This window comes from Heloderma suspectum, chromosome 2, assembly GCF_057233095.1.
Source record: "Heloderma suspectum isolate Gila_16-S chromosome 2, 16-S_ref, whole genome shotgun sequence".
Classification (NCBI taxonomy): Eukaryota; Metazoa; Chordata; class Lepidosauria; order Squamata; family Helodermatidae; genus Heloderma; species Heloderma suspectum.
In genome coordinates, this window is record NC_139459.1 from 310,556,609 (window position 1) to 310,574,450 (window position 17,842).

The window sequence follows — 17,842 nt, forward strand, 5'->3', positions numbered from 1 at the left end:
ACCATGTTTCACAAATTAGGGGAGTTCCTGTATTAGTGTGAAGTTTCTGTCCTATGATGAAATGATATTGTGAAAGCAAAGCTATTTGCTTAAAATAAAGCGCCGTTAACAGCCCAACTGCCTTTTAAACTTAGTTGGGAAAAACATTTGTTATTACACAGTAACTTCCTTGTGATTAGCAGTAATGTAGTTATACCAAGAATTAAGCAATTTGTACACAGAATGTTTCATCACAAATCATCTATTTGTGCATGTTACTGACCTGTGAAGAAAGATAAAACAAATGTATAAAACAAGTCTATTGCTTGGCAGGTTGTGTGGGATTATGTATCCATCCATATCCGATGGATTCTTAAATGGGCCTTGCCCACTTGTATCCATTCCCTGCTGGAAATACTTGACCTTCAAAGGATGCCTGCACTAACGTAACTACAGCCATGTTGAGCTGTACTGTGGTGAGTGTAAGGCCCATCATTGGGATGTTCGCTCTTAGTTTGCTGGTGTCAGATGACATTGCATCATCATGTTGTGACAGTTGCATAAATAATATGCAGTCATGGGAGATAGATTCACTTTGCAAGGGTAAAGAGAAAAATGTTGAGTTGGTGGATTATATGACAGGGTCTAATTGTCAAGACAATTATATATAGACAAGAATAGATTTAAGGGACTAGATTTAGTAGATAGGGTTCTGTAAGAGCTATGGACAGAAGTTTGCAACATTGTTCAGGAGGCGGCAACAAAAAACATCCCCAAGAAAAAGAAAACCAAGAAGGCAAGATGGCTGTCTGCTGAGACACTGGAAGCAGCCCAAGAAAGAAGGAAAGCAAAAGGCAACAGTGATAGGGGGAGAGATGCCCAATTAAATGCAAAATTCCAGAGGTTAGCCAGAAGAGATCAGGAATTATTTTTAAACAAGCAATGCGCGGAAATGGAAGAAGATAATAGAATAGGAAGGACAAGAGACCTCTTCCAGAAAATTAGAAACATCAAAGGTAAATTCCAGGCAAAAATGAGTATGATCAAAAACAAAAATGGCAAGGACCTAACAGAAGCAGAAGAGATCAAGAAAAGGAGGCAAGAATATATGGAAGATCTGTATAGGAAGGATAATAATATCGAGGATAGATTTGACGGTGTGGTCAGTGAGCTAGAGCCAGACATCCTGAAGAGTGAGGTTGAATGGGCCTTAAGAAGCATTGCTAATAACAAGGCAGCAGGAGATGACGGTATCCCAGCTGAACTGTTTAAAATCTTGCCAGATGATGCTGTCAAGCAAGGTGATGCATGCCATATGCCAGCAAATTTGGAAAACACAAGAATGGCCACCAGATTGGAAAAGATCAACTTCTATCCCCATACCAAAAAAGGGAAGCACCAACGAATGTTCAAACTATCGAACAGTGGCACTTATTTCACATGCCAGTAAGGTAATGCTCAAGATCTTGCAAGGTAGACTCCAGCAATTCATGGAATGAGAATTGCCAGATGTACAAGCTGGGTTTCGAAAAGGCAGAGGAACTAGAGACCAAATTGCCAATATCCGCAGGATAATGGAGAAAGCCAGGGAGTTTCAGAAAAACATCTATTTCTGTTTTATTGACTATTCTAAAGCCTTTGACTGTGTGGATCATCACAAATTGTGGCAAGTTCTTGGTGGTATGGGGATACTAAGTCATCTTGTCTGCCTCCTGAGGAATCTGTATAACGACCAAGTAGCAACGGTAAGAACAGACCATGGAACAACGGACTGGTTTAAGATTGGGAAAGGAGTATGGCAGGGTTGTATACCCTTACCCTGCCTATTCAGTCTGTACGCAGAACATATCATGTGATGTGCTGGGCTTGATGAAGCCAAGGCTGGAGTTAAAATCGCTGGAAGAAACATTAACAATCTCCGATATGCAGATGATACCACGTTGATGGCTGAAAGCGAGGAGGAGCTGAGGAACCTCATGATGAAGGTGAAAGAAGAAAGTACAAAAGCTGGGTTGCAGTTAAACCTCAAAAAAACCCAAGATTATGGCAACCAGCTTGATTGATAACTGGCAAATAGAGGGAGAAAACGTGGAGGCAGTGACAGACTTTGGCTTTCTAGGCACAAAGATTACTGCAGATGCTGACTGCAGCCAGGAAATCAGAAGACATTTACTTCTTGGCAGGAGAGCAATGACAAATCTTGATAAAATAGTTAAGAGCAGAGACATCACACTGACAACAAAGGTCCGCATAGTTAAAGCAATGGTATTCCCCATAGTAACCTATGGCTGCGAGAGCTGTACCATACGGAAGGCTGTGCGAAGGAAGATAGATGCTTTTGAACTGTGGTGCTGGAGGAAAATTCTGAGAGTGCCTTGGACTGCAAAAAGATCAAACCAGTCCATACTCCAGGAAATAAAGCCAGACTGCTCACTTGAGGGAATGATCTTAAAGGCAAAACTGAAGTACTTTGGCCACATAATGAGAAGACAGGATACCCTGGAGAAGATGCTGATGCTAGGGAAAGTGGAAAGCAAAAGGAAGAGGGGCCGACCAAGTTCCAGATGGATGGATGGTATTCTGGAGGTCCTCGACCTTGGGGGAGCTGGGGGTGGCGACAGCCGACAGGAAGCTCTGGCGTGGGCTGGTCCATGAAGTCACGAAGAGTCGGAAGCAACTGAACGAATAAACATCAACAATTGTGAAGACAGATCTCTGTTGTAGGCTGGATAGAAAGCATCCTGTGATGACATGATTATAACAAGGGATCACTTTGATCATTGGAAATTCATTTCCCCTAATATTATTGCAGATTCTCTAGATTTTATGAAAGAAAATGGAGGGAATGATTCATTCTGGGCAAGAGAAGGGGGGGATGTACCTTTTGTATGCGCTTAGTGTCATCAGCAATATTAACAGGTGTAGTTGGCACAAACAAAATCAGCTTTAAAAATCCATCTTGAGTTTGTGTTCTTGTTGCTGGGCTTTAGGTGACTTGATGAATTTAGTTAACCAATTTCCCCATAGTTAACCAATTTCCCGAGTTCCAAATGGATTTTTGCCCTATTTTTCATAATTAATCTATATGTCTATTAATTTGTTGTTGTTGTTCAGTCGTTCAGTCGTGTCCGACTCTTCGTGACCCCATGGACCATAGCACGCCAGGCCTTCCTGTCCTCCGCTCTCTCCCGGAGCGTGCTCAAGTCCATATTCATTGCATCAGTGATGCTATCTAGCCATCTCATCCCCTGCCGTCCCCTTCTCCTTTTGCCTTCAGTCTTTCCCAGCATCAGGGTCTATGTCTATTAATACCGCATACATTTAATAGTAATACTTTAAAATTCTGGTAAGTAATTTTTCAAGCTGATTCTTACAGTGATGTTAGAATTTTTTCTGTCTTGCTAGGTGGAATATAATGCTCCTTTGTAGGAGATGTTTATCATTGTTTTCTCCTCAAGTATATCATGTGCTAGAATATTTTCTTGTATTAACATAATCATGTACTTTATAGGCAAAGCAGACAAAAGGAGGGGCACATCAAAGGAGGCAAAGTATCAAAATGATGCTCAATGTAAAAAAGATTAATTACAAGATAATAAACAGGCCACGGGTTGTGGGTGGTTTGTTAACTACACCAACGGTCCACCTTAGGAACATAGGAAGCTGCCTTATACTGAATTGGTCCATCTAGAATTGGTATTGTCAACACTGACTGGCAGCAGCTCTCGAGGTTTTCAGGCAGGATTCTTTCCTTGCCCTACCTGGAGTAGCCGGGGATTAAACCTGGGACCTTCTGCATGCAAAACATGTGCGCTGTCACACTGAGTTATGGCCTCACCCACCTTTGCTGGGTTCACAGGACATGGCAAGCTGTGGCGTGCCCCCAGAACGGCTTGCATATGCAAAATGATGGCTGGTGCACAGCATGGAATCCCTGTGGGTGCATTAACCCATGGTGGCTTGCCATGTCATGTGAACCAGGTCATTGTATGCTAACTTATTTTGTTACGTTGCCTTTTTCAGGAGCACTTGGAAAGATAACAAGGACTATATTAAAATATACACTGTTTGATGTTATACGCTGTTGCATGTAATAAAGGCTGTGTTTCCACCAGAAATTTACTCCAACCTGGCTGCACGGTGAGGTCTCTGTGTTTCCATGACGTCATGGCCATTCAGCATCAGCCCTGCATTTTAACTCTGAAAAACCACTTTTTCTGAGACTGGTTATAGTCTGACTTTTCCAGCTTACTTTGGCTCCATTACTGACCTATTTCCATAACCACATTGGGTTCGGTATTTTAGTCCTGCCCATGGGGCGTGTAGCCCAGCCTTTGTGGGTGTGTTGCTCTGACCTCAGTGACCCAACTCTTTCGCTTCCTGTTTTCTGGAACTTTCATTGCCATTTTGGAGCAGGATGCCAAGGGACCAACTTTTAAAACATCACTGAAAATAAGCACCAGAACACGGCCCATGACCTCAGTTAAGGGGTGTTTTCTCCCATTGTGCTGAATGAGGCTTGCCCTCAATGACCACAGAAATAACAGAGAAGCCCCTCAATTGACACAGCACATATCAAAGCCCAATTTCTCAAATGCTATTAAGTGTGATCTCGAGGTTCCAGTCCATTCCCTTAGGACGTAACTCCTTCACAGCTTCCATATAGAGATCCTGTGCATTAAAATGGGGCTGGTTTCTGTCTCTTTCCCACAAGAAACCCATTAGTGTTTCCTTAGAAGTAACTCCCATTATGATCAATGAGGCTTGTCTTTGAATGCCCACAACAGAACTTACAGAGATTTCCCCTCAATTGAAATAGCACACTTTAAAGCCCAATTCCTTAAGTGCGATTAAGCAACCAAGTGGGATTACAAGGCTCCGATGAATTGCCTTAGGAAGAAAGTACTTCACAGCTTCATTATAGAGATCCTGCAGGTTACAATGGGGGATGGTTTCTGTCTTTGTGTTTACTGCTCATTTTATCCCAACAAGCCCATTACTGTGTTGTCAGAAGTAACTCCCATTGTGGTCAATGAGGTCCTCTGGGTTAAAATGGGGGCTAGTTTCCCTCTTTGTGTTCCCCCCCCCCCGCTTTCCCAGCACAAGCATATGTGTGTCTCCTTGGCAGTAACTTCCATTATGCTCAATGAGGCTTGCTCCTGAAATGCAGATGCATCTAGACTTTCATCGGAAAGGAGAAAGGGGTGGGGGAGAGGGGGGAAGCCTCTCTTCACAGCAAAGCTGATTCCTTTTTAAAAATCCGGTACTCCTCCATTAGCTTCTCCTTTCGTTGTCCTGGAAACATGGCTGAGGAGGCAGGAACACTGATGAGGTAATCGGACCCAGCCAGACTCCACTCAGACTCCACCCAGCCATCAAGAAAATAATTCGATTAGAGCTCAGTGGAAAGAGCACAGAGCACCTGGCTACAGTGATGATAAGCCGGGTCTTTAAGGGCTGTGGAAACAGGAAAAGGAGAAGATGCGATTGGGGAAACATTGTAACAAAGTTGCAAACAAAGTGAAGCTGATAGCGTGGAAACACGCCCAAATATCTATCTATCTATCTATCTATCTATCTATCATCTATCTATCTTTCTTTCTATCTTTCTATCTATCTATCTTATTTTTTCTAGTGCCACTAACAAAGGTCATATTCTGAATCACACTGGGCATGCTGCATCCTATAATAAAGCTTTCCACTTTGAGCATCATTTTGAGGTTATGCCCCTTTTTTATTTGCTCTTATAACCAAATATATTCCCCCTCCCCCAGTTATTGTTTTCCTAGGGCCTCATTGTATCGCACTGTGGCCAACTCAGGTTTTAAAAAATATTTAATTCCACTTTTTTCCCTGACAACAAGCCCCCAAGCTGACTGACAGTAACAGAAAATTAACACACAACAATAAACACAGATTTTCCCCATTAAAAAAAAGAAAGGCAGTGGTGATGGAATACACTAGCCCTTGAAAAATATTTCAGTATTTGTTAAGTATGAGCAAAGATAACCCTCTAACTCTCCTATCCAAGTAGTGGGTCTTTCTTAATAGATTCCTGAGTTTCTGGCTTTGCTGGCCCTCTACCTTGCAACAGTTGCTGCACACACAACCAGCATTATAATATCACAACAATGTAGGTAGGGAATGTCATAACCTCACACAAACAGTGCAGTGATACCATCATGTGGATGTTATAAGTGGGGCTGGCTCATGCGTGAAGTATGGTTCAGGCCAGGATGGCATAGTGGAGCAAAGAAGGAAGTTCTCTTGGCTGAGCTTAGATTTATGATCTAGCTTTGGAATTTTCCTCTCCACGGTTGTGTTACTGATATGGGCCAGACTGTCACATCTGTCAAGGGCTAGGTCACTTGTTATAACAACCTTTGCCTGAGAGACATGATCCATGCTCAAGATCCAAGCCTAAGGCTTCTCATTAATTATACCACTAAGTTTGTATAATCTCATACCAGTGACTTTTCCATTGATGGGGTGTCTCAGGATGTTATTAAACTTGTTTCTCAAGATCTTTATAATGCTTAGTAGCAATACTACTTTGCTTGATGCAGTGGCTGTTTAAAGTTATAATGACAAAGGGCACTTGTCCTCCAGTGGTTGTGGTTTCTTGCTGCATAAAACACATAACTCCTCCCTAGCACAGTAGTAAATTTTCCTTGGAAAGGTTTATAGCTGGGTATACTGAGAGCCAAACAGTGAGGCTGTGAACTAGCAAAAACTGCAAATCTTTGCAACAAAAACATTCCAGGCGTATTACTAGAACTATCGTCTTTCTTTTGTAAGTATGTTCTTTTTTTAAAAAACAACAAAAAATTTCTCAAAGGTGATATCTGATTTAGGGAGTCGAGACATTAAACTTGGGAGCAAACGGACAAAAATCCTTTCTGTTATTTTTCTGTTAGCAACTTCTTTTTTTATATGTCAACATTGCTTTTTTTTATGTACAGACCAAAAGAAAGACCCCTGTGTTGCTGCTTTCAAGAGCCAGAGGAAAATTGCTTCTACAGGGAACCTCTTGAAGGGTGGGGTATAAATCCCTTGAATAAAAATAAAAGAAATAATATGCAGTGATGAAGTGCTGGTCCTCCAAGCCATGGTTAATAGGCACTCTGAAGAATGTTGGGCAAGTGATGCTCTAGTGAGGTTGGGAATAGTTGCCTTGAAACCTATGTGGACTTGCCAGAATGGGCAACCCCCCATACCCCCCCCATTGCAGAAATGCTGAAATGCTTTAGTTTTGTACCTTAGAAATACATTTAGCTGGGCTAGTTCTTCCTCAAATAAACAATCCTCAAATAACTGATGGGGCCTGGGTTGTTGTAGGGTTATTTGAGGGCTTTTTTTAACCCTTCAAAAAGCCATACTTCCTGGGTTTGGCTGACATGATTGAGGCAAGAACTCAAACTGAGGCAAGAACTCTTGCAGAACCAGGACCTGTTCTGAACCTTTTGTTACTCAGTACAAGCCCTCCCTGGCTCCCATGTGAAGTCACTTTGATAGACCTGCTGCTAGGTTGCAGTGGCATTAGCTGTGGGAGCTTGCCTGCATTTGCAAAAGCAAATAGCCAAGGTTTTAAGGAAGCATGATGTAGTAGTAATGGGGGACTTCAATTTCCCCGATATTTGTTGGGAGACAAATTCTGCAAAACATGGCCCCTCCAGGAAATTCCTGACTTGTGTGGCGGATAACTTCCTCCTACAGAAGGTAGAGGAAGGAACTAGAGAATCGGCTATCCTTGACTTGATCCTAACCAACAGAGATGACTTAGTGGATAAAGTAGCAGTTACAGGAACTCTGGGGGAAAGCGACCATGTTGTACTTGAGTTCTTGGTTCTAAGGGAAGCAAAAGCCGAGTGTAGTCAAACGCGTACCCTGGATTTTAGGAAAGCTGATTTTCATCAACTCAGAACAATGATCAGTAAGGTCCCATGGCAAGTGATGCTAACGAGAAAAGGAGTCCAAGATGGGTGGGAGCTTTTAAAAAAGGAAATTCTCAAGGCACAATCACAAACAATTCCAACAAGAAGAAAAGGTGGAAGACAACAGAAGAAGCCAATGTGGCTTCACAAAAAGCTTAGAGATGACCTGAAAACAAAAAAGGACATATATAGGAAGTGGAAAGAAGGCCAAGTAACAAAGGAAGAGTACAGGCAGGTAGCACAGAATTGCAGGGATGGCGTCAGGAAGGCTAAAGCTGAGAACGAGCTGAGGTTAGCGAGGGATGCTAAAAACAACAAAAAGGCTTTCTTCAGCTATGTGCATAGTAAAAGGCAGAGGAAAGAAATGGTGGTTCAGCTATTAAATAAGAATGGCAAAATGATAACAGATGACAAAGAAAAGGCAGAGGTGCTCAATTCCTACTTTGGCTCAGTCTTCTCCCAAAGAGGGTCTATGACCCCCCCCTGGCAAAGGCAAAGTGCAGGCTGAAGGGGCAGGATTGCAGCTTGAGATCAATAGGCATATGGTCAAGGAACACCTAATTACTTTGAATGAGTTCAAATCTCCAGGGCCACATGAACTGCATCCTAGAGTCATAAAGGAACTGGCAGAAGAACTCTCAGAACTGCTGTCTATTCTCTTTGAGAAATCATGGAGGATGGGGGAAGTGCCAGATGACTGGAGGAGGGCTAATGTTGTCCCTATCTTCAAAAAGGGTAAAAAGGGACCTGGGAACTACAGACCAGTCAGTCTGACATCAATCCCAGGGAAAATTCTGGAGCAGATGATAAAGCAATCCATCTGGAAGCACCTTGAAAACAATGCCGTGATTCCTCGAAGCCAACATGGATTTGTCAAAAACAAGTCCTGCCAGACAAATCTGATCTCATTTTTTGATCAAGTCACCTCCCTTGTAGACTGTGGGAATGCTGTAGACATCATATACCTCGACTTCAGCAAAGCTTTCGACAAAGTGCCCCATGATATCCTGATGAACAAACTAGCTCAAAGTGGGCTAGGTGAAACAACGATCCGGTGGATCCACAGTTGGCTACAGAATCGGACTCAAAGAGTGCTGATCAATGGGACCTTCTCAAACTGGGGAGGGGTAACGAGTGGGGTACCATAGGGCTCAGTCCTGGGCCCAGTGCTGTTCAACATTTTCATTAATGACTTGGAGGAGGAGGTGCAGGGAATGCTGATCAAATTTGCAGATGACACAAATCTGTCATCTGCAAATTTGATCAGATGGGCGGGATAGCTAATATTTTGGAAAAGAGCTAATACTTTGGAAGACAGAAACAAAATTCAAAGTGATCTGGATAGACTGGAGCACTGGGCAGAAAACAACAGAATGACATTTAATAGGGATAAATGCCAAGTTCTGCACCTAGGAAAAAGAAACCAAATGCACAGTTACAAGATGGGGGATACGTGGCTCAACCACACTACAAGCGAGAAAGATCTTGGAATTGTTGTCGATCACAAGCTGAATATGAGCCAACAATGTGATGTGGCTGCAAAAAAGGCAAATGCTCTTTTGGGCTGCATTAATAGAAGCATAGCTTCCAAATCCAGGGAAGTACTAGTTCCCCTCTACTCAGCACTGGTTAGGCCTCATCTAGAGTACTATGTCCAGTTCTGGGCACCACACTTGAAGAAGGATGCAGACAAACTGGAGAGGGCTCAGAGGAGGGCAACAAAGATGATCAGAGGACTGGAAACAAAGCCCTATGAAGAGAGACTGAAAGAACTGGGCATGTTTAGCCTTGAGAAGAGAAGACTGAGAAGACTGAGGGGAGATAGGATAGCGCTCTCCAAGTCCTTGAAAGGTTGTCACAGAGAAGAAGGCCAGGATCTCTTCTTGATCATCCCAGAGTGCAGGACACGGAATAATGGGCTCAAGTGACAGGAAGCCAGATTCCGGCTGAACATCAGGAGAAACATCTTGACTGTTAGAGCAATACTACAATGGAACCAATGACCTAGGGAGGTAGCGGGCTCTCCCACACTGGAGGCCTTCAAGACGAGGCTGGACAGCCATCTGTCAGGGATGCTCTGACTTGGATTCCTGCATTGAGCAGGGGGTTGGACTCGATGGCCTTGTAGGCCACTTCCAACCCTACTATTCTATGATTCTATGATCCCCCCCCATGCGCTTTCTTGCCCAGACCTTCCCCTCACCTTAGCAGCAGCAGCTGTGTTCTTCTGAAGATGAACCTGATACAAACAGGGTGGAAAAGAGAGTAACAAGGGCAAGGTTGCTTCAGACAATGTACCTCAGCTAGTGCTTTCCAGGCTCAATTCAAGGTGTTAGTTTTAACTTTTAAAGCCTGAAACAGCTTAGGGCCTGGCTGTCTAAGGATCCACCTGTCTCGTTACGAACCTGGCCAGGTATTTAGATCAGCAGGAGAGGCCCTTTTTTGTTGGGGAGCACCATTACCCACAGAGGCCCTTGTTGGGCTGGCATGAAATGCCTTGCTCTGGTGTCGTTTTCAGACTCTGGAATGTGTTCCCACAAGAAGTATGACTAGGCCCTACTCTCTTGATTTTTAGAAAGGGTGTAAAGACACATCTCTGTAATCTAGCCTTTTAAATTATGTAGTTTTAGTGTTCTAATGTTTTGACTGTTTTTAATCTTGTTTTTTGTTTTAAGGATTTATTATTTTAAACTGCTGTGCCCCACCTTGAGTGCCATTGCCCATTAGGCCAGGCTGTCTTGAATTTGGGTGGAAGAGAGGCACTGTACACACACTGCATAGTTGCTGGTGTGCTGGGGATGTGGCATTCTCTACATCTCCACCTGCCTGTCTTTGGCAGTAGGGGTGACCATCTTTCAGAGTTCCTGCAGGAGACTGAGACAATTGTCTCTCCCTTCTCCAGGGTTTGCAGTGAGAGGCAACAATGCTTCTGCAGTGAGGTGGGGGAAGAGGCAAACGTGCATAGACACACACACACACACACACACCCCCCAGTCTCATAACGCTGTCAGTGTTACAGAACAAACAACGGTTTCTCAGCACTGCGCTTGCCCTCTGGTGGCAACGTCAGGAGTAAAATATAGAACAGGTCTGATCTTTTAAAGCCACCAGTGTCATCTTTCCTTTTCCTAGTAGTGTATTTTTGCTGGCTTTCCACAAAATACCCTCTAGGTTCTAGACAAAGGTCTGTGGATAGCTGGCAAGATTCTCCCTTCTCCCTTTTTCCTGCTGAATTTGTTACTTTTTTTTCTCCTAAACTTAGATTATTTAGATCAGCCTTACCCAACCTGGTGCCCTCCAGTTGTTTTGGACATCAACTCCCAGCATTCCCAACCATTGGCCATGTTGGCTGAGGCTGATGGGAGTTGTTGTCTAAATTATTTGGAGGGGACCAGGTTGGGGAAGAAGAATGTATAGCAAGCGTGTGTGATCCTGCTTTATGTTCATGGTTTGAGTGCAGTTGCTTGTCCTGAAAAATGATCTGGATTTAATTACAATATGTATTTTTCTTTGCTGGACTAAAAACTAATGATGAATTGGAGCCTGTAGCTATGCACCGTCCTTTAGAAAAAAAATCAGTTAAGCTGTTGCTCTGATGTTAGTAATGCTTTACCTCTTGCTTCCTTATTTTTCCCAGTCTTGGAGGTCTTTTAGAAAAATCCTATGTACTTGAACCCATTAACATGTCTATTCCGTAACTACAAGGCCCTCACCCCACTTATTTAAGTTTAGCTCTTGGGTGTGATGCATGGCTTCTGCAAAAGATAGTCATTAAGGTTTTCTCTCACTTAAAATGCTGTTTTGGTCTTGTGTTGGCCTGAGCTTTTCACTTAGAGAAAACTGACAACTGAAATGCTGTGTGTGAGTGTGGGTGGCAGGCACCCTAGAGCTACTTCAGTCATGGCAGAAAGGCTTAAACATTGCCTCTGTTCTGGCGTCCTTCTTGGTCCTTCTGGATTCTCCCTCCCTGCTGTGAAAACGGAGACGAGGGGGTTAACAAGCACCCGGCTCCTCTTCCTCTTTTTGCCCAGCCTTGTCTCCCCTTCGCCCTTCAGTCATATCTGTTGCCATATATAGTGCCGCAGCCATCACAGTCTCTCAATAGTTCCTTCGTGGACTTGGATCCCTGCTACCATGACAACAGGGCACAGTTCCTTAAATGTGTATGATTTCTTCCACACCATGGATGTTTTATTTCTCTTGCCCTCCAAGCTGATGGAAGGATGAGAGTAGGCATCTGGACTGCCTCCACATGAGAGGCATGGGTGCAATCCTGGACAGTGTGAATGCTGATAAATGAAAGTCTATCCAGCTAAGGTTCTTCACTGGTGATTTTGACTGATTCAAATTGGTCACCTCTGTCCCTCATCAATTCTAAAAAGTTTCTTCTTTTTATTTGTATTTGAAGTCTCTACTGTAGCAAAGGAGTCAACTTCAATTTGATTTTAAAACACACCCTCTCTCTGCTCTCTCGTTAACTTTTATCTTCCTGCATACCCTCCTTATTTTAGTAACGTAGATTTCACTAGTGGCAGGACATAGTTTATCCAGATGTCTTCAATTATAGGACTTCCTGTCAGATGTGGGATCCCTTGGCTCAAAGCAACCATGTGATAAAATTCTGGGATATCAAATTAAACCAGCTGTTTGTTGTGTGCCACTGTGTTGGTAGAAACTTATTTTAAATGTTTCCTTCAAATTATAATGTATTATCCAAGATGAGGATTAGTCAAGAAGTTCCAGGTGGAATCTCCACGGAAATAGGAAAGTAGCACCTCCACATCTGAAGCAATATCACGTTGTTTGATTCCTGAGTTACCAGAGCAACTTAGTTTGGTTTTTCAGCCAAGAGGAGATTATTAGCCACTTCCTAAGAGAAATATACTTTTGAAAAGAACTTATGTTGTGGGAGGACGGAGACTAAATTATTATTTTAAAAATCTGTTTCATGTTGGCCAATATAATATAATTACAAAGTCAGGGGTCTACAGTTTTTTGGCTTGACTTACTAACCAGTCATTATTTCTGTTTGCCACTCACCCTGAAGTCTTGAGGCATGTGTAGAGATCTCTGGGGAAGGGAAGTCAGTTTCCTCTGCCCTCTCTGGTGCTGCTTGACGTGAAAGCCCAGCAAGGAGAGAGAGAAATCACCTCTTCAGCTGATGTCTCCATGAGCAGCAGAGAAAGTGTGTGTGGTCCATTGGCAAACAGATTGGTTGATTTATGGAACCCGGTAGACTGGGATTTTGAGTATCTGTTCTGTATTGTGTTGAAGAATGATAGCACTTGAACAAAGATAAAACAAGATACAAGCTTTTCCCATATGTTTGCAATCTAAGGGATCATGGAAATGTAACCCAGAACCTTGAGGTTGGGAGTATGTCATAGGGTTGCAAAGTTTGTTACGTATACCTCCAGCATGAATGAATTCCTCTTATCCCCCTTTAGGTTGACTGGGAGTTGGATGACGATTGCTAACCCCAATTAAAGATCCTCCTAAACCCTAATTTAGAACCCAGATTTAAAGGTTTTGCAGATTACATATGTTCATTCCAAATGATATACTTTTTTCTGCTTGTTCAAGGGCCTGCTTCACTCTGCCAATGTGTTGCATGGGACAACACATTGTACTGAGTTGTTTGAATGTTAGCTGCCCTTAAGCTATGCTTCTAGGGTAGGATATACATTTTTAAATACATAACTTCAAACAAGAAAACGAAGGGAACAAAATGACTCACATAATTATATCAGAACTCAGCAGCAAAACCATATTTTTGTTGGCCTTGGTTAATATGGGAAGTATTACAGCCAAAGTTTGATTCTTTGAGAGTCTGAGTACTAAACGTTAAACAAAGTGTTCTGTTTCTATTCTGAAGGCTATCCAAACTAGCTGTCATGTGAAGATACATGTATTGTTCATGATCAAACTGTGCTAAAAACAAAAGTACAGTTGTTTAACTGCCATGAAGCAAAGTTTAATTCCCAACTATTGTAATAAATTATACAGTAACCAATGTTATGTGCATATATATGTGTACATTATTGAATGATTGAAAAATAGTTCTTGCTCTTTATTCTGCAACTCAGTGTGGTATAGTGGTGAGAGTGTTGGTACGGGGAGCCAGGAGATCCAGGTTCTAGACCCCACTCGGCCTTGGAAGCTCACTGGGTGACTTTGGGCCAGTCACAGACTCTCAGCCCAACCCACTTCACAGGGTTGTTGTTGTGAGGATAAAAGGGAGAGGAGGAGGATAATGTAAGCCACCTTGGGTTCCTTGCAAGAGGAAAAAAGGCGGGATATAAATGCAATCAATAAATAAACTCCTTGGATAATAACCCAAACAGTTAGGTATCTTGTTAAATTGAAATGCATTTCTGAACTCTTGATTCCTGTAAGGTTGGGGAGTAAGGAAATTTCCACATGATTCCATCAGAAAAAGTAGGCCCCCTCTTACACAAGGTCATTTATTGGCTTCATGACACATTTGACCATGTGTCAAATAAGTGGTCAGTTAAACATTTCCCAGCCCAAGTATGGCTCCGGTGTTGGATAATCTGTGTGCTATGGGAATATGTCCTCTATTGTTACTTTTTTTGAGGTGAATTGTTCTCAGTTAACTTATATGGCTAAAAACAACCCAGCACTTATAACTTCTCCTAGAACAATGTAATACAGACACTAGAAATTACACATGAACTCGCAGCAGAGTCCAAATTGTTGGGTCAGTTGTGTTGACCGGCAGATTCATACTAATACTAGTTGAAATTAAACTGTAAACTGAAGTGGTGCCATAATACAGATGGAAATTTATCTGTTGCTGACTTCAAGTGTATTTTATGAGAGATGTGCATGACAGGTGAGAGTATACAGTATACAGGAATGCCCAGCGGAAAATCTATTGGACATAACATATTTGGAGCAGATACAATGGGACTTAAGTTAAGCCAGGATTTGGCCCATGAACTTTCTGAATGACATAGTTTACCCTGGGAATTGGGAGGTAAACGAGCATGCCCAGAATACATTTTCTTCACCACTGTGCAGCCACAGGATAGGGAGCTTTGGCCAACTTGTAACACAAGCACTTCTTATTTTAGAATTTAAGCCCCAGCTGCCATGACCAATGGTCAGGAATTATGAGAGTTGTAGTCCTAAACATTGAAGGGCACTAAGTTGCCTACCCTTGGGCAACACCCTTCCTCTATCTAGTGTTCTGTGTGCAAAGAAGTGTTTTGTGTGTGTAAAACATTTGTATGGAGAAAAATTGAATCATGGGAGCCCTTACATGGAATCTGATGTTACAATCTGGAATCCAACGTGGTACAATCTTGAACTAGGTTTACCACCTCATCTGTTGTATGTGAGAACCAAGAGGTGAAATCCAAGGTTACAGGAACAAATTTCTGTTTGCATAACAAGATTTTAATCTCTTCTCCTTTCTGCTGTGATACCCCAGATCTGCTCCAGAGGGTTCCCCAACCACCTAGAGTGGATTTCAAGGGCACATGGGGAGCTGTAGGGGGGATGGGAAATTTTCTCCTCCCCATTCTGCTGAGTTTCTTCCATTCTGTTGGTAGGATAGGTTAATTAAAGCCTGAGTTAATATTTTATTGAGGGTTCCACCCTTAAAGGTGGTCTAGAAATAATTTTGCATAGAAAGTAATTTTAGATAGATTATTCATTAGCTGACCATTTGAAAACACAGAACATCTGTAGTCTGGATTTAACATTTCTAAATGAGAGAAGCAGAGTGTAGATGTTGATTGGCATCCCTATTTTGAATTATGCCCTATTTTGAATTCCATTTCTGAAGGAAAATGGACTGAAAGGATTTGTCAATGTGTTATAAATAAGGCACACTAGTCAAGGCATTGCTGTACCCTAAGGCAATTTCATTTCCCAAAAAACATACTCATGATTTAAGTGTACTTATAAAACAAACAAACTCAAAACATTCCAGAGCAGAGCTAGGTCTTCAAAACCATCCGGGTAGCTGTTCAGGCAATAGAGAACAGATCCAGAGGAGAGAATAATTTTTAAAAATATAAATATGGCAGTACCACAAACTGACCCTGTTGCCAAAATCCAGCATCTCTGTTGTAAACTGAGAAAAGTGTAAACAGATTCAGCAAGCATAAAAACCTTGTGAAAAATGCAGCTGCATAGTCTTAGTGCTGCAGTACGGTTCTGTGCTTTTCACTGTTGGTATGTATACATCCACAAAAGATCACTGTCATTCAAAGACTTACCACTCCATTCTCAGTGACCGATTCCAGCAGGGCCGGCCCTACCATGATGCAGACTGATGCGCCCACATCAGGTGGCAGAGCAGGAGGAGTGGCAGATTGTGCCACTTCCCCTGCCCCCTACCAGGAGGGCCTGCCACCACTTCCCTGCCACCTCCAACAGGTGCTCTGGAGAACCCCACCAGCTGCTCTTCCACTTTGGCATTTGCGACACTGAGAGAGCAGGTGATGAGGCACTCTGGAGTAGCCACCCGTTCTCCCATTGTGCCTCCCGCACTTCCCCTTATTGAAGCTGTGTCTGGGCCCTGTGAGGGATTGGCTGAATTCTCGCAAGAGCATGCTCTCATGAGCAGTCTCTGGACACGATGGAGCTTTCGTGAGAGCCCCACAGCCAGGAAGTGGTGTGAGGCAGGGGCGGGAGGGGGCATGAAGTGGTATGTGTTCTTGCTTCAGACAGCGAGATAGTTGGGCTGGGGCAGTATCCCTGCTGGAATGTATTTGGGGTCTCGAATAGGGATGTATGACAACTTTGTTCCAGTTCCCAAATTGGTTGCAATTGCCCTGTTCGCAACCCCAAACGTGTACAGGAGCACACATTCTCTGAAAATGTTCACAAATTCTCAAACTTGTGTTTGGTTTCACAAAATGCACACTTCAAAAAAAAAATATGCGCAACTTAAAAGTGCAAACTTTAGTCAATGGCAGAAAAGTGTACACTTTGAAAAATGTGCACTTTTCGCATCTGAACAAACAAACAAACAAAAAACAGGTCACAAATGACAACAGAAGGAAGCCAAACTGAGCTTTGAACTTTGAAGTCAATTTTGGAGAATTTCAATGAGCTCAAGCATCCCTGGTTCTCCCATTCCTAATCTGGAATAGTATTTAATTAATCAATCAATTAATTAATTAATGACATTTCTATACTGCCCAATAGCCGAAGCTCTTTTTAAGAATATTGGACAGAATAGGGATATCAGTATTTTGTTGGATACAGACAGTGGAGAAATTGGTTTTGGAAAAACATAACTCATTGCACAACTTTTCCTAAATGTATCATTTTTGCATTTGTATTCCTTGCCACAAGATCTGCACCTCTGTGTCCTCCTTCCTGTCAACTCATCCGGCGCTTTATTGTTTTAGTTCCTACGCTGTTCGTTCATCCCTTGTAGTTGCATTAAACACTTCTTTTTGCCAACCATGTGTGAAGCACTGTGAAGAACATAGAAATGCCTTAAATTCAGATTCTTTACAGTGGGTCCACCCGCATTGCTGTATAGTTCAGTTACTTACATTACCTTTATAGGACCAAAGCTAACAGTCACTTTACATGCAGCTTCACGTTAGCTCTGAGGACATTTAAAAAGTCCACACTATGTGTTTATTCAGTTCTTTCCTTTGGAACAAATTTTGGGAGATTACCAAGATCTCAGTTTATCCTTTTCTGTTTTTGTTTTGTGTTCCAGAGTAAGGAAATTGGTCTTCAGATGCATGAAGAACTCCTGAAAGTTACCAATGAACTATACACTGTGAGTAACTTGACTCTTGTACTTATGATGTAAGATTCTAGAATAAATTCATACAGTTTACCAGTCTCCTGTTGCAGTTAGCAATATACATTTTGAAAATGTCCAGATTTATTTCATTTTAACTAGGTTAGTTAAAAGGAAAGAGGACATCATT

General features: G+C 42.4%; 1 protein-coding gene across 2 annotated transcripts in view; it reads left to right on the forward strand.

Moving 5' to 3' along the window:
- SRGAP3 (SLIT-ROBO Rho GTPase activating protein 3) overlaps nucleotides 1–17,842 on the forward strand; it is a 298,364-nt gene that overhangs the window by 164,964 nt on the left and 115,558 nt on the right. For both annotated transcript variants that reach the window (XM_084840267.1, XM_084840268.1), the window contains exon 4: nucleotides 17,626–17,688. In XM_084840267.1, the coding sequence (XP_084696393.1) occupies nucleotides 17,626–17,688 (63 nt within the window). The remainder of the gene's footprint in view (nucleotides 1–17,625; nucleotides 17,689–17,842) is intronic.